The sequence below is a fragment of the Microtus oregoni genome, unplaced genomic scaffold (assembly GCF_018167655.1).
Source record: "Microtus oregoni isolate MIOR12 unplaced genomic scaffold, Mior012 000012F_ref0000307, whole genome shotgun sequence".
In the NCBI taxonomy this organism is placed as follows: Eukaryota; Metazoa; Chordata; class Mammalia; order Rodentia; family Cricetidae; genus Microtus; species Microtus oregoni.
The window spans coordinates 6,018,504-6,040,663 of NW_024543071.1; the positions used below are offsets into that span (position 1 = coordinate 6,018,504).

Here is a 22,160-nt window from a genome sequence, read left to right on the forward strand (position 1 = left end):
GTGACATTTGATGATTTAAATTGCAATCATAAGCTTTGGGTAGTATAAAATTAAAAATTTTCCAATCTGACTGTATAAGGAACTTCCAGTTTCTTCCTAAACAAAAGGCAAGAAATCTTCTAGTAATTCTGCTACTAGGTTGCAAGCAACTTTCCCCAGACTAGTGCACGACTATCATCATTTGGACCAAGAAGTTTTCACTTTCTTTCTAATCCAAATTCATTTGACTTTCTGCCAAGAGAAAACAAAGACACCAGGGAAGCAAAGAGCAGTTCTGTGAAGATCAATGAAGACATTGGCCATAACAGAATCCTATTTATCCATCACATCCATACTTCCTTGTCTCTGATTAGAGGTTACTAGTAATTTCTTGACAATTCTTGTACAAAATTAAGTTACAATCTATCGTTCAAAACTTCACAGAGTAGAAGTGTGTGTGAGTGTATGTTCTCAAGAATGCACCTGTGTACAATACATGGTTTGTCCTACGAAATCTAGAAATAGCACATCATAAACACAGACTCTTGTATTTAACCTTAAGAAACTTTATGCCTGATTCGATGCTTTTGAATAGCAACTTTTACAATGAAAACACTCTCATGAGATGCTCTACTGGCATTTGACTTAAGAGTCGAGGTCAATGTCACTAAAGCTCACAGCTTGCTTTTGCTCAAGTGAGAATTTAAAATATTAGTTTTCCACCTACAGAAAAAAAATACGTATGTGTATCGCCTTTGTTTCCTCCAAGTAAAGATTATCATAAAACCTAAGTATACTGTGGAGGCCCAAAAATGTGAGCCTATTTCCACCTTGTCTGATAGTCAGAGTTTGGAGGTTGCTCAAAATTGTTGACAGCAACCAGGGCTACACATCCTGACTCAGAATGTGTTTACTGGTTCCTTTGACAGTAAGATGGTCCTTACAGGTAGATCCACTCCATCCTGACAGATGGTCAGGATATACAAGCCTACTTCTGCTCCTTCCTTTGTAACAGGAGGTTTGACCTAGGGAATGGATATTTGGTCTAAAATGGCTTCACTGCCTAAACAACAGAATGCTAATGACTTGATGTCTCAAAGTGCTGAAGCCATTACCTGCTCCAGCTGTCCTCTGTGTCATGTTGAAGAGTCTATTGTTGTCTTCTTCACCCTTTTGTATTAGGGTATAAAAGAGTATGGAAAATTAAATGCATTTCAGTATTCACTGGAACTCCTTCCTGATACTATCCTATGTTTCTGTTTTATTATTTTTACTCACATCTTAGTATTCTTTACTACCTTTTCTGACACGTATGCCCCTACCCTGATAAGTGGTACTTTTGTCAAACCTGGCCCCTGACAGTATAGAAAAATGAAATTAATGTTTATGCAATTTGACAGACATGTTACTGTAAGATAACAAATTTTTCTGAGTTAAGATTTTTCATTTAAAATCATTTTAGGGATTTGAAAGCAGAAAAATAAATAAAATTAACCAGAACTCCAACCCACAAGGAAGAAAGAACTGCACTGTGTTCGGTGCAGAGCTGCTGTGTCTATCACCAGCCATTAGCAGCTCCTAATCAAACTGGGGTCAGGGCTGGGCTCTTCCACTTACCCAGTGGGGCTTTGCCCACCTGTCTGGCTTAGTTTCCCACACCAGCTAATTTCCAAATTCAAATGTACACAGAGAGAATCACTTGAGGATGTGCACTAAAAACACCACTGTGATACCCAATAAAGTCCTAAGTGTGTGAGAGCAAGTCCATCTGGCGTCAGGAATGTTTAAAGGTACTCAGATTCCAGTGTGCAACAAAGGTTGGAGACCAAAGTCTGGCTTCATATTTTGTGCCTGGAAAATTTTCAGCCTGCTCCAAACTCACGTCACCCTCACTGACCGCCCTGCGGCTTCCCACCTGCATCTCTGGTCATTCAATCTGCCTATGCGCTCCTCTGAAACCCCTCCTCATTTCAAGTCTGAATGTGCACATCAGCTCCTACAAGGCACGTCACTCAAAGCCCTTCCACTGCCATCTGCAGTATTTACACGGAAGCAGGATGGCTCTCCCCATTTTCACACGCTGCTCTAATAATCCTCCATAATTCCACTTACCACAGTATTACAATTACTATGGTTATGATTAATATGAATATGCAGATTTGGGGTTGATGATATAGATCAGTGACTAAGTGCTTTCCTAGTAAGGTCCTAGGTTCAATTCCCAGGATCATGCATCCAAACAATAGCAAACTATTAGGAATTACCAAATCTAAAACCAAGTTCCTCAAAGCAACAGAAACATCACCACCTTGAAGTTTTCTTCGTTGGCTTCCAGGCTTGTTCTTTCCTTAGAAATATGTGTTTTTAAATTACACATTATTTATGTCTGTGTTCCAAACCAAATCCTAACAGAAGGGAAATTTTGGAGCTCTTAAACCACCGGGCTATTTGGTTGTTGGCATGCTACCATGAACTCTCCTCACAATAATGACAACATAAGGAGAAACTACATGCTTTCTTTGCCTCCAGTCACAATGGTGACTTCTAATGGTTTCAGGGCTAGAAACTGGAGAAAGTATATGAAAGAAAGACAAAGCCACTGCATGTGTATTTTGAACTCCGGATGAAAACTTGGTACAAAGACAACTCTAAATAGTAATAAATGCATATGATAAAATGATAGAATATATAATATCATAATCCCTCTACCTTTATTTCTGTCTCTACTCCCACAAGGTCAAGGGAAAGCTTGCTTTCTGTTACCATGGATTAATTTCTAAGATGTCTTTTACAAAACAAAATGGACTGGCACACAAAAGCAAGGCGAGAATGAAGGTCACATCTGAGAATGCAATGGAAGACTCCAAGTTTCAGCCTGGGTGCACGCTCCTGCAGCTCGCCCGCTGGAGCCGTAAGGAAGATGCTTTACGAGTTTCAGGATTTTTAAGGATCTTCTGACCTTGAGATACTTTAACCACTTAATTCTTTATTTAGGGGATTACTGCCTGTACACAGAAAAGTTGCCAACTAAAACTTAATGCAGCTCTTCAAGTGTTCTCATATTTATGATCCTATGGACCTTCTTCCTTCCTCCTTGTGTAGGCAGAATTCAAAGGTTCATAACAGAAAACTAAAGCACAGGACAGACCGACCACATGCAGGAAGAAATACTGGATTTTCTCAGTATTTCCCACTTCTGTTTTAGAAACGTGGTCCATGACCAAACTTAGCTCACACACAATTAAAAAGGGGTACTAACTACTTCTAGCAAACCTGCAACAATATTTACTTGATATTTTCGAAGTGTAAATAAGTCTTCTAATAGAATCCCTGGATCAGACAGTATTTGCAGTGACGGACCCTGAGCTACAGTCCTTCAATAAGGAAAAAGGAGGAAAGTTTAAATCTCACTAATAGCAACTATAAACCTGTAGGTATCTAACTGTGAAATGAAAATTTTCTTCTTCCTGTTTAGTTTCAATATCATGTGACCAAAAAGAAGCCAGCTGTCCCCTCTGTTCAGTTCAATGTACTTCTAAGTTTGGTAAGAGCACAGTGAGCAAAGTAGAGGAGTGTGGGGCTGTGCTCCCCACAGTGGAGAGGAGTGTGGGGCTGTGCTCCCCACAGTGGAGAGGAGTGTGGGGCTGTGCTCCCCACAGTGGAGAGGAGTGTGGGGCTGTGCTCCCCACAGTGGAGAGGAGTGTGGGGCTGTGCTCCCCACGGTGGAGAGGAGTGTGGGGCTGTGCTCCCCACAGTGGAGAGGAGTGTGGGGCTGTGCACCTGGGCTAAAGTTCACAGTGAGCATATACAGCGTAAACATCAGAAAAGGAAGCCAGTGAAACCGCGAGATGGAAGGCACGTAAAGAAGCAAGGGCCAGCCACAAAAGCCCAGCAAGTGACCAAGGAAAACTGCAAAACAGACAGAAATCAAGAAAGGGTATCCTTATTTTGACTCAAAGTAAATTAATTTAAGAAACTTGATTAGTTTTATAAATTAGATGCTTTTTTTTAGTAAGGCTAAGGTTGGGCAAAGTGACTTTTCAAAGGATAAAACTGGATCCCCGCTCCCCATCATAGGGATGAGTTACAGGTCAATTCTGTCGTTGTCAATAGAAGAGAAGTCCGTTTCAGTCGGGTTCCAGCTCTGAGTGAGAAGGTGCTCCCAGCAACGGTCAATGGCGTGAGTGGGGGTGAGGAGTGGGGTGAGGAGTGGGGTGAGAAGTGGGGGTGAGGAGTGGGCCGTCCCCTTGGTCGTCAGGGTCAAGCATGCTCTGGTAGCTTTGGTGTCTGACAGGACTGCGGAATGAGTCCTGGTGTCCGTGGTGGCAACACTTGGGCACTTCAGAGACACTTGAGCACAGGTACTTACTCCGTTATCTAATTTCTTAAAAGCAAGGCAAAATGTTTTTTAAAGCAATTTGACTCCCTATTTTAAATTTTCTTATACCCTTAAATGGCTTTTTCAGCCTTGGAAGGGCACAAATTCAAGCAAAATAACAGACAAAAATGAAACTATTTGTACGCATGGCCTATGACCTGCCAGGTTTATACTAACTTGAGATCAATAGCAAATTCTGGCAAAGTCCATCCAAGCCCTACTTTAACTTCTGATACAAGAAACCTTAAAATAGTTGACAGAGACATCTTCAACTACGATCACACAGCTTGAAACCCTCACCCTGGAGATCAGATCTGGCACAGACCCATCACCACCAGCCGAATGCCCTGAAAAGCTGTGTGCAAAGTCAAAAGTGCCTAGCCCACTTTAAGCTTTGCTCTGAACCTCACCAATGCAGAAATGGATAAAAGACAGTAAGAATAGAACAAAACGAGGCTGAGGATTCGTGGAAAAGAAACGAGACGTCAGAACCATTATATATCATTTCAACTTACCAACTTATTTTAGTTTGGCAAAGCACAAAATTGACGTGTTTTATTCAAATATTGTTGTAGCCCTGGGGCCTACGTATGAACTATCTAGTTCAGTTGGGAGTGCTATGTTATATGGCCATGAATTCCCCTTGAGCTCAAGCTCTAAGAGGCCAAGGAATAGATGGGAACTGGTTTGTTATGGAGTCATCACCTTGAGGTTTTTGGTTCCTTCAGTGAATGTCACTCCCTCGTTGTCATCTTCTCCCCTTTAATGTTTGATGTACACCAGGAAAGCACATTCATAAAACACGTTTCACTTAGAAATGAATTAGCTACAGTTATGACCAAGGAATTGTGGGTCATACCTGAGAAATGAGCAGGACGCCATAGGGAAACCAGGTGAGAAGCACACAAGACTGATGCCGGGGAGACTGAGGATGGCATCAGCCGTCTCTGGCCATCCGCTTGCAAAATATCAGATGGCTTCTGACCAGGACACAGTACGTGAGCTACCGGTGAAAAGTTTACTATTCATGAGCAAAACAACTTAACATTAGAACAGAGATGGCTTTCTCACTACAGCAATTAACTTCCTCGTGTTCCAAACACCAAATAACATTTTCCCATTAATTTTTAAACCGATGTGGCTTTAACTTAAAATAAACTGTACATCAAAAGAATGTAAAATAAACAGCCAGGAACACAATTTGATGAATTGGATTTATTTAGTTTATTTATCTAAACAGGGACCATTGGATCTCTTTAATAGGCTGACAGTTGCACTGGGCTGGTTAATAAAACATTCAACACAGTGTCTTCAGCCAATATAGAAATGCAAATCCCATCAGAAATATTTTATTCATGAGGCAGTAATTTCTGTTACTACCATAGTTGCTTCCCTTTTTTCTTCTTTTTTTTAATGGCACTCTGCAAACAGACAGTGCCATCTAGTGCCTAACGGGAAAGTCGAATCTGTCACAGGCGACAGCTAATCAGAACACAAACAAAAACAAACAAAAAATCTCCCTCCTACTGAGATCAGGAGTACAAGTAAACATCCGAGTAGTTAAAAGTAGCTTGCCATTAAGGAGTATAGCTAAGAAAACTCTAAAAGCAATAGATCATACATACATACACCCACATGCACACACATATCAATTTAGCATTTTCTCTGGAAAGTACTTACTTCAGCTACATAAAAAAGATCAAAACGATATAAAGCCTAAATAGAAACCCTGTCTCGAAAAAAAAAAAAAAACAACAACCTGGTTTCTTTAATAATAAATGGCACCATAACTATAACGTTTTAAAGAAAGTATTGTTACATAAGGAAAATTTTCAACTAAACAGCCAAACCCATCTGGGACTCCAGCAGCACAGAAAGATGAGTTTCCACAGGACACATGTGTGGATGGACATCCGTCTGTACCAGGGCACACCTGACCTGTGCCTCGGCTGCAGTAAACATGGAAGTCGTGTTCACAGGTCACACGAGTCTCAGCACCTACAGTCAACAGTCTCGAGACTGAGCAGCCACATAAAGTCAGTCACTCTGGAAAATACTGAAGTTTCCTAGGCCAAGAAAATCTACTAAGGCCAACCTCAAAGTCAGCAGCACAAAAACAAGCTGAGAAGTCTCAGATCATATCACCATTTCACTCTGGTACACACAACGGGGCAGGGCGAGGGGCGTGAACCTCTCCTACTCTTGGTGGGAGACGAGAGCCGCACAGCACGGCCTGCCCCAACACGGGCTTTTGGTATCTTCCTACCAGCGTGGTCCACTTCCCATGTCCGTCTTTGAAATCAGCAAGGCCCAATAAGTAGAGTTAAAGAGTCTAAAACAAAACTCTTACAAGCAAAGAGCCAGCTGCATGGCAGCTTTCTTAACCACTCACCCTGGTAGAACTGACTAAATCCTCTTCCTAAGGAGAAGCATGTGTGCACACAGGCACGTAATACCTCAATAGACCACTGCCTTTCCCCTGAAAGGTCACAAGTGTGTGCGAATGCCTAAAAGAAACAGTCTACACAGTCTCTGATTAAGAAATATTGAAAATGTAAAATGAGTTCAAAGTTCAACCAGCTATGGGGAACCACACACGCCTGCTGGCCTCATCAACGCTGTGTGTCTCCCTAAAGGGAGTACCTTAGAAAAGAATCCAGCGATATTCCTCCTTGGAGTCTGAAAAACCCCAGTCACAGTATCTTTTTCTCCTGCCACTTTTGAGAGTTAAGTGAGCGATACACATTAGATGCTCAGTCCCAGTCTACCGACGGCTGGCCTTTCCAGAGGATGTTTTAACATGGAGGAGAAGCAGAGCAGAAATGATCTGATGATCCACAATTACAGCGTGAAAAGGGCCCAGAACACAAGCCTGCCGAGCGGTATGAGAACTGCGGAACTGGGTTCTCTTTACGAATTTGCCTTCTTAGAAACGATCCTGATTAAAAACCCATTTGAAGATATTCACTGCAGCACAGTAAGTGGTGAAGGAAATAAACTGAAGCATACAGGTATTCAACAAAAGCTAACATAACTGAAAAAGTAAGATGCTCCTGTTAAAAATACCTAAAATTTACATAAATCAAAAATGTAAATATTCCCTGTATTGCATGCTTCTGCTACTGTTATGGAACTCAACTGTCAAAACAAAACAAAAATGTAAATATTACAATATACATTTTTAAAATGTGAATGGTATGACATCATTGTTACAGAAAGTTATGCAAGGGAAAGGAGAGACTGGAAAACAATCATCCAAAATGAAAAGCTGACTTCCTGAAGCATATGAATTTTGTCTAAGTGTAGGCAGGGTTTTATTTTAACATATATCTTGCAATTGTCTTAGTCTTTTTTTTTTTAAGCAGAGTGAGCAAGTTTGATTACAAAAGCAAAAATAGCAATCTTATGACCTGCTATTTTGTTAAAGCAGCAAAACTGAAAAAAATCAGTCAATTTAAGAAGAGTCTTCAATATCTGGGAAAAATGGGAAGAGGGCTATTGGGGTACAGCCTGTACACGTTATGGGCCTACATGTTACAGCAGGCATGTTTTGCTGTTTGGTCTCTCAACTTTAACTGTAATGTGAAGCTCCCGTATCTCTTGTTAGAATACAGGTATGTTCCTGAAAGAAGGTACAAGTATGTGATAATTGCTACATACTAAAGCTGGGACCAGCTGCATTTCTAAACATGCTTCAACTGTTCCGTACAGTACCCACAAAGACAGAAATATCTCAGGCAGCCACAAGTACAAGGGAGATACAATGTAAACAGAGGCATCAAGTTCTTAACCTTTTGCCAAAAAAAAAAAAATCAAAATTTAAATTTCTCTTTCCCATTCACACTTCGTTTAGTCTCAGACTTAAAAAAAAAAAAATAGAAGATGCGCACAGGCTGTCGGAGGATACTCAGGTTGTCTGTCACCTGTGAAAAGAGACAGTGAGAGTAACCGCTGCAAAAGCTTCAAGCTGTTTCACACGGTCCTTTGAGCCCTGACCTAGGGGACGACTCCAGCAGTCTGCAGGCAGCTGGATTTCCGGAGCATTCAGCCTCACTGCAGAGACTGTCAATAGAAGTGCCCTTCTCTGATGTAGGCGGCTCCGCTCTGGCCTAACAATCACATCACATGGCCTGCGAGACGGGAGAGGACAGCATTCGGGCACCCTGACCTGGGAGAGGAGTGGACGTGGGCAGGGGACAGAGTGCTACTTCCAACTCCCACCACAGCCCAATTCTCCTTTCTATAGGAGTGAGCTGTCTTGAAGGTCAGCTCTGTAACAGGAAAAAAAATGCAACTACACAAATCAACCACAAGATGGTGCTAGCATCACAATGTAGTATCAGCTGTCCCGGGCACTCGCCAGACCTTTGGAATCGCATCCTGATTCACCACACACTATTCCAATTCCTTGCCATTTACTGAGACAAACATCTTACACGTGTTTGTAACAAAAAGACAACTTCAGTGGGGTTTGTTTGTGTCTTGTTTAAATTTGAAGGGGAAGAAACAACCGTCAGCTCGCTGTTTCCTCCTTTCACTGGTTCATTTTCTGAGACTGTTCTGACCACATGGCCTTTCTGTGCTAACTTCATGTGCTCTCACCTGAACCAACTACTTCACACAGTTTGTTTTTCAAGGCCTAGTCACACTCACACCAATACTGAAAAAAAAAATAAAAGGCAACATAATAACCTGTATTTTTATCTGCTCCGGAGCCCCCTCCAAGGTCCATATTAGAGATTCAATTCCACAACAACATTATGCTGATTCAGATTCAGGCTACATTTCGGGACTCAGGACAGGGCCTTGCACACAGCAGGACTAAAGAAGACTTGATCCAGCTATGCCTCCTTGGTTCTACGGTGCTGCATGTTGAAGGCAGTGATGCACAACCATTCTGTCTACAGAGCACACCATGAGACTAAATAACGTACGCTAAAGAACTTCAACAAGGGCCAGTCACTGTGAGCCACTGTGGCAGGGGGCAGAAAGACAAATGTCACACATTCTCACACTTATGGAAACAGATGTCAACCTGTAGAAGCACAAGTAGAAAGTAGTCATCAGAGACAGGGAAGGGGAGAGGGAGGCAAACAGAAATTAAGAGGGGCTTTTTAGGTATAAGAAAAGCTCTGGGCGGGGGGGGAGGGAAGAATAGGAGTCACGGGCAGAGAGTGGACAGACTTGATCTATGCAGTGGGCATATGCATGCATGGAAATGCTCCAGTGTACCCTATTAATATGCAAAACTCATGTACATTAATTAGAACACATTTTAATTTTAAAAATAAAACGGACAGGTGAGGGGCTCAGCTCCATGGTTAAGAGCACCAGCTGCTCTTCCAGAGGACACAGGTTCTCAGCACCACGTGGTGGAGCACTACTGTCTAACTCCAGGTCTAGGGTAGTCAACGCCCTATTCTTCCTCTGCTGACCCCAGACATGCACATGGTACACAGACATACATGCAAGGAAAATACTAGTGCACATTTTTTAAAAAAAAATGTTTTAAAGCTAAGCATGACAGAGCACACCTTTAATCCTAGCATTTGGGAGGCAGAGGCAGGGTTATCTCTGTGAACTCAAGGCTAGCCTGGTCTATACAGTAAGTTCCAGGCCAGCCAGAGGTAAATAGTGAGACCAAGCTTTTCTCAGAAAAAGAAAAAAGCATAAGTAAATACAACATAAAAGCACTGGAGAAAAATGTCTGCAGACACAGCGGAAGAAAGCTGGAGCAGTGAGCACACACGTAAACGTGAATACTCAGCAACGTCACAGGACGAGAAGCTTAGGCTCACGGTCCCTGGTTCTGTTTATCTTCATAGAAGAAAATGTAACCAAGAAAGGAGCACTCATCCAAAACTACAATTACTAAATACCTAAAGTAAGACTAAACATTGGGTCAGGTGATACAGAAGCTACGGAAGCGAAGTAATGTGACATCTCACATGAAAACATTAAAATGGAACTCAGCCTTCTGGGCTGAGCCGCATCTCCAGGTTCACATGCTGAAGCCCTAGCTCCCGTTACACAGCATGTAGATGGATTTAGGGAACAGGTCTTCTAAGAGGTGATTAAATTCCAAAGCAGCCACAGAGTGTGCAGGAGATCCTGTAAGGACAGAAAGAGGCCACCCACAAGTAAGAGAGAAGCCTTGCAATGGAGTGACCTTGCCACACCTTTTCTGGTCTCCAAGACTGTGGCCTTCTGTTAAGACAGCTCTCCTAAAGGGCACACTTGTTGCTGGGTCTGAGGGGTGTTTGGGGGGCACTCGAGAGAACAATATATCTGCAGAAGAAGTCTGTGAAAATGAGATGAGCAAATGGAAATAATCTGGACAGACGCTTTCCTGCCCGCATCACTCACCACTGGGCAGTAATCCAAGGATTTCCTAAGTATAAACTTGAGTTGACAAATTCTGTTTTGTAATCCACCAGACAAATTATTAAATCAGTATAATTTTCTTCCTCCCTCAAATTTCTTCTACAAGAGAAGTCAGGGTCTCATCGAGCAGCTGGAGAAGATCTGACCCAGGGGAGCACAGGAACTAAGCACTGACACTGAGACCCATCAGAGACACTCCGCCCACGCCACTGCCACAACCCCCTGCTTGTGCCTTTTTAAAAATAGGAACACTGTGGCATTTATATCAGAGGGACTTATGGCCCCTCCCAAAGCTCACATGCTAAGGCTTAGTGGCCTGTCTGCCAGTGGCCCTCTGAAAGGAAGTCAGTCAGCGTGGAATATCCTGCACAGGGGCAGGGATGGTGGCCACCACAAAGAGCACTGCTTTGCTTCAGCACGATGCTCTGAGAGCCATGACGGAGTCTTCTGACACTCTGAGGCAGATCTGCCTTTCCTCCTTACCTGCCAGCTTCTTCAGCAGCTTCTCACCATCTCTCACCATAGCTGACTATCACAGTGACTAATGCAGCCATCTGACTTCTCAGAGTTTCCCACTAAAATGTAAGATCAGAATGCATCCGAGCCTCAGGAGCATTTCCCTTAATCCCACTGCCACTGGTGGGGAGGAACAGTGCAGTCTGGAGTGTACTTTCCAAACAAGTAACTAAGGAATAGCCAGACTCAGAACGGTCCTTATAAATTCTAGACTCCACTGTAAATGTGGACCCCAGACTCACAAACACAGCAGATCTGTGTGACAAACCATAACTGCGTCACTCACAGGTAAGGGACAATTCTTTCTTCACCTGCATGTTCTTTTACTTTAAATGTGAAGAGTATGAAATGTGATTTGTTTATGGAAATCCTAGTTCGCTGTGCCCATGTGCACAAGAACAACTTCGCTTTCGTTACTTTGTATCATTCATGGTAATCTTATCAATGTTTTTATCTGAATCCTAAAATTGTGGTAAAACCCAAATAACATAAAATTCACGACTTTAGGTCCTTTTAGATGCCTGGCCAACTGGTGCTAGACCAATTCACAGTACTGAGCTGGAGAACTCTGCTTCTTGTAGAATGGAAAGTCTACACAGACAACAGTGCTAGGTTCTCCTTGTCCCATCCCCAGCAAGTGCCATTTTACTTTCTGTTCCTGGGTCTGACCCCCAGGAACTGTAAAGGCCCGGGACACTGGAGCTTGAAATTCCAACCAAGGCTAAACACTATTAAGAACCCTGCAGACTCAAAGGCTGTGCCACTTGGATCTAGCTGCGAGCCATGTCCTCCATCTTCTACCATTTGCCACCTCTAATCCCTGTCATCTCCAGTCCTAAACAAACCTATCTTTTGCAGGAGCTCTGAGACTGTGCACTTAATGCTGACTAAGGCATGGGGAGGAATCACCAAAGAAATATGGTGGAAGTGCAACCTAACCCTGAGGACAACAGAGAGCAGATTGAACTCACAAAGTCTGTCTCCAGCTTTCCCATTTCCTGCTTGTAGCTTCTCATTCTGTTGCTGTACATTCCTCGACTTTGCGGTGGAATTTCTCGGACTTCCAAATCCATCTGTTCAAGCTGCAGTGGGAGGGAAAAAAATGTGAACCACATGCATATTCTTTATTCGCCCAAATGTTAGTGCTAAAAGGGTTGGCTTCTAAGTCCTGGCTTTGCAGCTGAGGAAGCAGAGCTATGGCACTGGTGGCTCATGCAACACTGGAATGCTTTAGCATTTACTTCCTGGTTGGTTCAGGAAGCAGCTAGACAATGACACTGGGTGCTAAGCTGCTTGCTTTGTTGAGAATTTGTGTTGAAAAACGTGCATTAATCAAAACATTCTCATTAATTTGTAATCAGTGTCCTTGGAGCAGCTGTTCCCTGCAGCCTGATCTGGTCACCTGACTGAATCTCCAGGATGATGGGAGACTGTTTCCTGTGGCTCACCCGTGAAGCAGCAGCCTGGCTCAGATATGTGAGGAAATTTCTTTGAGAAAGTTTTTCCTAGGTAAGAAAATCACATACAACCAACATGTGACCTCGGCTGCCAGCCTAACTCTTACACATTAAAACCACACTGATGTATACTGCTATGTTAGTTATGCCTTGCTCACGGAAATCACAGCAGGGCATGCTTTAGCCATCTGCCATCCTGGAACACTCTGCATACAGCACATGAGAGTTTAATGGATGCCGAGAGAGAAATGCACTAACGGTTCAGAGCCCAGGCTTTGTGCGGAGACTCTGTGTCCTCATTGTAGGCACCAGGATTGAACAGAGGTCTTAATGACCCTCAGAACAGCCATGAAGATGAACTGAGCAATGCCTATAATGTATTTAAGGCACTGTATCACTAGATTGACAGTAACTATAGTAATAGTTACAAAGAAAAAGAGCAAGCACTCTATGAGGTTGCAAAGGGGGTTAATTTGTACAATCCCCTAAAAGAGGAAAAACCAGAAACAAGAGCAAATTGGCCCAGACTATGTCAATAACTTCCACGGAAAAAGACAGCAATGCATTTGCTTCTGAGAGCATTCTATTGCATTTGTGACCACTGCAAGTCTGTCACCGCTGTTTACTTGTGAAGACTGAATAGCTATAGTAGAATACAGAAAGACCAAACAAGCAACTCTAAATAAGATATGTACTTTTTTTTTTGGGGGGGGGGGATTTTCGAGACAGGGTTTCTCCATGCTTTTGGTTTCTGTCCTGGAACTAGCTCTTGTAGACCAGGCTGGCCTCGAACTCACAGAGATACGCCTGTCTCTGCCTCCCGAGTGCTGGGATTAAAGGCGTGCGCCACCACCGCCCGGCTAAGATATGTACTTTTATAAGAAAATCAGATACTTTTAATTAGCCTTTTGCGAACAGTGATCATGTAAGTGATTGATATAGTTCATCGTAAGTGTGAAGGTTGACAATCCCTTCCCAAGCAGACATTTAGTATATCTATTGCCCAGCAGCGGCATATCAGCTGCTCATGAGAAGCATGACTGTGGCTGACACCCCTTCGAGACTCTGCTTTCCATTCTATTGATGTATAATCAGAAGCAGGATTTGTTTAACATTTTTTTCCATGGTCATTATTAATCATTTTAACATTACGCTTTTATATTTGTTTTACTAAATTTCCTAAAAAGCAAATGGAGTATCTCACTGAACCCAGTGCTTACCAATGGGCTAGGATAGCTGGCTAGCTCAAGAATCTGCCTATTTCCCTCCCCCACCTCCCAGGGCCAGGTTTAGAGATATCACAACGTTGCCCAGTAGTTTACATGCAAACTTGGGTCCCCATGCTTGCGTGGCAATAAATGAAATCACCACGTATCAAGGCATTAAGGTCTGACAGTGTCACTGTTCACTGGCTTTGTAAGTTAGCACACACACTGGTGGGTTTTCCCATGGATTTTCGTACACACTTTGTTCTTACTTGCTTGCCTTGTCTCCCTCATTATTCTGTCTTCTCTTCTCACAAGCATTCAATTACCCTCTTTTTTTCTCTCTCCTTTCCTTAAGAATTTTCCACTATCATCTCTCTAGTTTACTGGGTCCCCTTCCCCATACCTTCTCTTTCAAAGCTAGGATGTGTGTATTAAAAACAAATCTCATTTTTCCGAGTTTGGCTTATTCCACTTGAAATAATGGTTCCCAGCTCCATCCTTTTTCCTGCAAATGTCATGATTCCATTTTCTTTACAGCAGAATCTAATCCCATGATGTAAGCACCACATTTCTTTATCATTCGTCGGTTGGTGGACGTTCAGGACACTCCCGTGTCTTCGCTCTTGGGAACACACGGATATGAAGTATCTCTGTGGCAGTGGGTGGACATTCAGGACATTCCCGTGTCTTCGCTCTTGGGAACACACGGATATGAAGTATCTCTGTGGCAGTGGGTGGACATTCAGGACATTCCCGTGTCTTCGTTCTTGGGAACACAAGGATGTGAAGTATCTCTGTGGCAGTGGGTGGACATTCAGGTTGCTCCCGTGTCTTCTCTCTTGGGAACACACGGATATGAAGTATCTCTGTGGCAGTAGGTGGACATTCAGGACATTCCCGTGTCTTCGCTCTTGGGAACACAAGGATGTGAAGTATCTCTGTGGCAGTGGGTGGACATTCAGGATGCTCCCGTGTCTTCCCTCTTAGGGACACATGGATATGAAGTATCTCTGTGGCAGTGGGTGGACATTCAGGATGCTCCCGTGTCTTCGCTCTTGGGAACACAAGGATGTGAAGTATCTCTGTGGCAGTGGGTGGACATTCAGGATGCTCCCGTGTCTTCGCTCTTGGGAACACATGGATGAGAAGTATCTCTGTGGCAGTGGGTGGACATTCAGGTTGCTCCCGTGTCTTCGCTCTTGGGGACACATGGATATGAAGTATCTCTGTGGCAGGACGTAAAAGTCCCTAGGCTATACACAACAGCGGTATGTCTGTCTCATTCGGCATTTCCACCTTTAGCGGTTTAAGAACACTGATTTCCATACTGCCCTTATTCATTCATTCACATCAACAGTGGACATGGTTCCTTTCTCCAATATCCTTGCCAGTATTGGTTTCCTTTTTGGTTTTGTTTTATTTTTTTAATTTTTTGAGACAGTGTCTAATATAGCCCAGACTACCCCTGAAATCACTATGTACCACTAGACTTCTGCTCCTCCTGCCTCTTCGTGAGATTACAGATTTAACATCACTCTGGTCCTGCTGTCCTTTGATGTTAGCCACTCTGACCAAACAAATGGAACCTCCAGGGGTTTTAACTTACATTTCCCTGATGGGTAAGGACGTGAAACTTTTTTTTTTTTTACTAGCTTGTTTCTTTGACTGGAAGATTTGCTTTTCTTGCACCTAGTTTTGGCAGTTCTTTTTATTTCCTACAAATCAATCTCCCCCACCATATGAAGTGTAATTGGCAGATTTTCTTCCATCCCACAGGCTGTCTCTTCACTTTGGTAATTATTTCCTATGCTGTGTGAAGCTTTTCAATTTTATGTAATCTTATCTGTCAGTTTTTTAGAGTCCTTTTAGGAAAGGTCCTGCTTCTGCCTGTATCTTAAAGTGTTTTTCAGAGCTGGAGAGATAGTTTGGGTGGAGTAAACTTGCTGCCTTGCCAAGGACCTGAGTTGGATGGTTAGACTCTCTGCAGGTGACTCGCAGCCTCTTGTAACTCTGGCTTCAGGGAATCTGACACCATCTTCTGGCCTCTGTGATCACCCACACATGTGTGTATGTATACACACACATAAGGAAAGATAAATAGGCTTGTCAAAGCAGTTTCAAGCTTTACATAAAGGTCTTTGGTTCATTTTCAACTGAATTTTTTTGCACAGGACAAGAGGTAAGGATCTAGTTTCACTCTTCTGCGTGCCAAGTTCTCACAATGCCATCTGCTGTAAAGGCTGCCTATTTTGCAGTGTATTTTTAATACCTATGGGGGAAAACAGGCGGCTGAAGCCATGTGCGTTTGTTTCTGGGTTCTCTACTCCAGTGGTCTACAGGGCTGTTTCTGTGCCAGTGGCCATACTGCCTTAGTTACTATGGCTCTGAGTAGAATTTGAGACTGGGTATCACGTGCTTCTGGCATTGTTGCTTCTGCTTAGGATTGCTTTGTGCTTCCATATGAATTTTAGGTTCCTTTCTCTGGTTTTGTGAAGAATGACACTGGGGTTTTAAAGGAAAGTGTATTAAACATAAAGATAATTTGCAATAATATAGCCATTTTTATAATATTGATTTACCAACCCGTAAGCATGGAAGGGTCTGTCATCTTCTGTTTCCCTTTTCAACATCTTTAGTGTTATAAAGTTTATATTACAGAGGTCTCATCTCCTTGATGGGTTTGTTCCTATTTCTTCTCTTTTTTCTTTTTTTATTGAGTTATACATTTTTATCTGCTCCCCTCTCTCCCACCCCCTCCAATTCTACCCTCTCCTGCGACTCCCACACTCCCAATTTGTTCAGCAGATCTTGTCTTTTTCTCCTTCCTATGTCTTCCATGCATGTCTCTCTTAGGTCCTCTTTGTTGTCTAGGCTGTCCGGGGTTGTGGACTGTAGGTGGGTTTTTCTCTTTTTTGAAGAACTGTGTATGGGAATTTGCTTCCTGGTCCCTTTCTTGATAAGCTCATGACTTAACTACTGACCCTTGCACAGTGAGTTTGTATCCTACTGCTCGGCTGAAAGTGCATACTAGATCTAAGCACTGGCAGGTGGAGTCGTTAGAGCTTTAAAAACAGGGCCGTGTCATCTTGAAAAGGCGGTGATTTGGCCTCTTCCATCCCTGGTTGTATTCCTTTCATTCCTTTCTCATCACTCTAGCTAGGACTCCCAGCACTGTATGGAGAAGACTGAGAGCGTGGACTTGCAAGGTGAGATATGTCTATTAGGATCAAGAATAAGGCACATATACTCATTCTGTTTTCACAACGCCCGTGCAGCCACTGAAGAGAAGAGGACACATAAGTCCAGTAAGTCCAGTGTCCATAGATTACTACAAACCACGAAGGGCAGAAACACAACCAGCTGAGCAATCAAATCACAATCAAGCTTTTCTAACAGTTTCCTTATCAAAAGAACAGTCTGTAATCCAAGATACCATTAAAAGTAAGTAATTGAGCTTTCAGAACATGTTAAACGAACAAAAATGCTTATTTTAGAGTCACATCGTCATATTACTAATAATAAAGTATTGCCAGCTCCATGAGGGCTTGGTTTGGCACAAACCCTTCAATCAAGAAGAGACCAGCTTTCCCTCATCATCAAGTAAGCAAAATGTCTCTAGAGGCTTAAAAAAATAAAAACAGCAGTCCTGAAGAGGAAAAAGCTGCCACAGGAACTTATCAGTAGGAAAGTCATCCCAATCACGTCTTAGCCCTAAGATGTGTAAAAAAATCAAGTGTTTATAACTCAAGATCCAAAAAACTGACCAGTTAGTTTTATCTTTAGTTATCCCACCGAGCAGAAGGATTGGCTGCTCTGGCATCTAAAGTCTCACACGAGAGAGAAGAAGTGTGAAAGAAACAGTTAATATAAAAAGAAAGGATAAAGAAGGACAGGCATTAGAAGATGCGGAAACAGAGATGGAGACAGTGGCAGCAGCCCGAAGCCCCTGCAAGCCATATGGTACCATATGGTACAGAGACAGTTGGTCATTCTGACCACAAGGAGAACAACAGACAGTGAAAACCAAGGAGGTCCCAGTCATGTCCATCTTAGACCCCAGGAAAAGTATGCTGTGCTATGGAGAACAGCTTCCTTCTTGACACCTCCAAATCTGCTGCCTCTGGTGCACGGCTCCACTGACAACTATAATCCATCAAAGCAAGACTGAAGAATGTCAGGCCCTCCAGTCACCCTCTAGAGAAGTCTCCGCCTTCCCAGAGCTGCCTAAGGGTCCAAGGAGGTTCTGAAGAACAACAATAGTCAAGAACCTGTGTTGCAGGAGGTCCTTCCACTCCTCCAGCCAATAGCCGCTGAGATACCAGCCCATTGGGGCATGGTCTCTCTCTTTAAAAAAAGCAGCCACTTCCCTCCTCGCTCTTTGCTTCCTGCTGTTTCCGGCGACTAGACTCCTTCCTGATTGCGCAGAGGGCTGTTGTCTGGGACGGTGATCTGTAAGTTTTTTCCCCTTTAAATAAATACCACCCTATTAATCATAATTCTAAACTGGGGTGGGATTGTTTGTGATTTACGCCTTCATCAAATCTGCATCCCTAGGCACCTCTAAGGTAGTGCTGCAAAAGTTTTGGATACGTAACAGCAGCAAATGGAACCCTTTAGAAAACAGGCCTGAGTCTGCCAGCACATCCTCTGGTGACCCTTCAGTACTCAGAAAAGCCACCACTTGCTTCCCCCATGATGCACAGCAACAATCGAACAGTTTCCACAATGGGGGCAAAACACCTTTCCTTCTTTTTCTCCCTAGGATTTGTTGTCATGAAAAAGCAGTGTGTGAGCCAGGGCTCTAGGTGTAGACACCCGGCACAAAGCCCACAGAGCGATAGGAGAGTGTGGGGCCTCAAACACATTTCCTAGCTTTCTAAGTGTCAGTCCTCATCGACAAGAGTGCGGCAACAACCCAGGCATCACTCTACCATGATTCTCCAAGGCTCCTACAGGGTTCTCTGGGCATGAGTGTGGTGTTCTCACAAGTCTTCCACACTGTATCTCCAAGTCTATGCACACAGAGCCACTGAAGAATGAAACAATATGTCTCTCTGGGACAAAGAATAGGCTTACTTCCAGGCTGCTGTATGTGGCTTATGGCTCAGGCTTTGCGATCTTGGTGGAAGCAAGGTGTTTGCATCTCTTCTGTGGAAACTGAGGGTCAGGGGACTAAAGCTAACAAGCTGACATCCTGGCAGCTGCTTCTTTGGAACAGGAGACTTCGGTGTCTGATTGGGGAGTCTCCTTTCTTGGGAGCAAAGCACCTCAGCACGAACACAAGGACCTGAGCTCTATCACCAGCACCCCCACAGAAGCTGGTTGTGGCACGATGCACGCCTGCAATTTCAGTCCTTGGAAAGTGGGCACGGGATCCCTAAAGCTTGATGGGCATTCTACCTGAGTCAGTGAGCCTGGGGTCCAGGAAGAGAAAATAAAGCTGGCCTGAAGATCTGAGTGCAGAGGTAGCCACACTAGTTAGCCTTAGAGGCCAGGCAGTGGTGGCACACACCTTTAATCCCAGAAATCAGGAGACAGAAGCAACAAATCTCTGAGTTCAAGGCCACCTTGGGCTACACAAGATTGATTCAGTCTAAAAGAGAAACAGAGCCAAGTGATTGATGATGGCTTACACGAGAGAGGACTGTAAGGCGAGAGGAGAAAGGAGCTGAAGGCATTCAGTCTAAGGACTCCTAGAGGCAGATTCGTGGCGGCAGGATCTTGCCTCCTGTTGGGTGTAAGGTAAGAACTTTTGCGGTAGAGGTAAGAATCTCAGTGGCTGGATGCTCTGCTTCTCTGATCTTTCAGCTTTTCAGCTTTCACCCCCTAATATCTGACTCCAGGTTTTTACTAAGACCAGTTAGAAATTGTGCTACACCTGCCAGGGAAAAAAAGGTGGAGAGGTGGAGAGGAACTGGAGAAACTGAAGACACCTCATGCCAACCTCTGGCCTCTACACCATATGTATTTATGTGTACACACACATGCAAATGAACATGTACATACACACAGATACAGAAGAAATCTCATATCTTCTGTGGACATCCATAGAGACTGGCAAGCTTTTTCAGCTTCCAAGCTGGTGGAAATCTCAGACCTCTGTCAGTTTTGAAAGACAAGTTATCCCACAAGGAATTTGTGAGAGTTAATGCTTATCACACAAGCAATGCACTTACCCTAGTGTGTGGTGTGCCTTTGTCAAACATCAGCTACTAAGATCATGTACTAAGAGACTGGTTCTTAGGAAGTAATTCTGAAGGACTATAAATTAGAGGCTGGCATTTAGCGAGCCATCTTTACTAGAAAGAATAAAATCTCTGGAAGTGATTAAATCCCCTTTAATCTGAAAAGCAATGAACTGTGAAGTGGAGCCTGAGTGCATACTGTTCCATGCATGCCCTAGCACACACAGCGGACTCCGGGGTTCAGCTCAAGGGGCTATGTTCAACACACCCCTGAGGCTACGCACCAATTCTCTGGCCTCTTCAAGCTCTTTCTCCACGTTGGCAACCATTTGCTTCTTCTCATCTAAAACAAGCAATAATATCAAAGAAATAATAATTATACAAGATAAATTGAATATGCAGTGGTTTTTAACTTTCTTAGTGCTGCGACCCTTTAATATAGTTCCTCATGTTGAGGTGACACCCAAGCATAAAATTAATTTCATTGCTACTTCATAACTGCTACTATTATGAATCACAATGTAAACAACTATATTTTCCTATTGTCTTAGGTGACCCTTCTAAAAGGGTCATTTGACCCCTTTTTACAACCCACAGGTTTAGACCCAATGCTCTAAAGTCTCTTATTTTTATACAGCCATCTCCTTTCTGATCAACCAGATCAGAAAATATAAAGCAAGCAGATCATTCTTAGGGGACTGAAGGCTCAGCATTTAAGAGCACTGGCTGCTCTCCCAGAGGTCCTGAGTTCAATTCCCAACACCCTTAAGGTGGCTCACTGTCATGGCCCATAGATCTCAACATAGAAACTATTTTTTCCTAACTCAACTGGTACGGAGGCGCAAGAAATAATGAAACACAGTTCACACAGCCATCTCGGAAGGTCATCTCAGGCTTCCTCCATTCCTGAAGATCTACCCGCGTTTATTACACAAAACACCTTTTATCCCCCAGGTAAACCAAGGTGGATACTCATTAATATTCTCTTTCCAGGGGACAGGGGGCTAGCAAAACACCTACAACTTAAGTCAACAGCTTTGGAAAATGCCTCTCCGCAAACTATCTACATTTTTAACAAAAGAAAAGGAGCCATACATCCTGGCCTTTGTTAGATGGCTATCTTGCTTGTTTGGCAGGATTACAGCTGCCTAATGGCCAATGAGCCTGTCTGTAAATATTTTGTATGAAATATGGGCCCACAGCTCACAACCATCTATATGGAATATGATGCCTTCTTCTGGTATGGAATATACATCCAAACAAAACACCCATATTCATAAAGTACATAAATAAATAACTCTTTAAAAAATACTCTTTAGTGGGTCACAAACTACATTGAACATTGACTCTGCAGTATGTAGAAATACATAATCCAAGGAAGGGCCTAATTTTTAAGTGGTCATATATTTATAGGAGAGACTAAAAAGAACCTTGCTTCCTGTTAGAGATTATGCCAATAGCAGATACAGTGGCGACCTGAGAAATCTGCTAGGTCATCACTGCGATAAAGTGAAATCACTGATTTGTGACTATAATTTAATACTCGTATATGAAACACTTCCACAAGCTGGGACAAGGCTTGTAACTCCTTACTATTATGATTTCAATAGTGCTAAGAAGAAGGTGTGAGGCTGAAGAGAGAGGGATCAGCCGTGCAGAACACTGGTGCTCCTGCAGGGACTCAATGACAGTTCTTAGAACTTAATGGTGACTCACAACTGTCTGCACCTCTAGATCCAATGGGAGCTGGAAGGGGACCTCCTCCAGCATTGCATGCATGTGGTGCACACACATGCAAGCAAACATTTATGTGCAGAAAACAAAATTTTAGAAAACTTTGTTTAAAAGGGGTAACGTTAAGATAGAAGAAACAGATACTTAAAATCTTGACTTCTGATTCCAAACCCAAACCCACTGACTTACTCATTGGTTTGGGATCCTGGACAATAAGTGGTTTATTCCTGAAACTTGGCCTGTGTTTTCTAAATGGAGTTTTAAAATATACATGTACGTGTGTGTGTCCCAATGAATGCCTTTTATACTGAGGTGTTGA

At 43.1% G+C, this 22,160-nt stretch overlaps 1 protein-coding gene across 5 annotated transcripts in view; it reads right to left on the bottom strand.

The window, feature by feature from the left end:
- The window catches only part of Vti1a (vesicle transport through interaction with t-SNAREs 1A), a 332,589-nt gene that overhangs the window by 301,728 nt on the left and 8,701 nt on the right, over positions 1–22,160 (bottom strand). For all 5 annotated transcript variants that reach the window (XM_041660693.1, XM_041660694.1, XM_041660692.1 and 2 more), the window contains exons 2-3: positions 20,392–20,450; positions 12,229–12,339 (exon numbers count right to left, since the gene is read on the bottom strand). In XM_041660693.1, the coding sequence (XP_041516627.1) occupies positions 12,229–12,339; positions 20,392–20,450 (170 nt within the window). The remainder of the gene's footprint in view (positions 1–12,228; positions 12,340–20,391; positions 20,451–22,160) is intronic.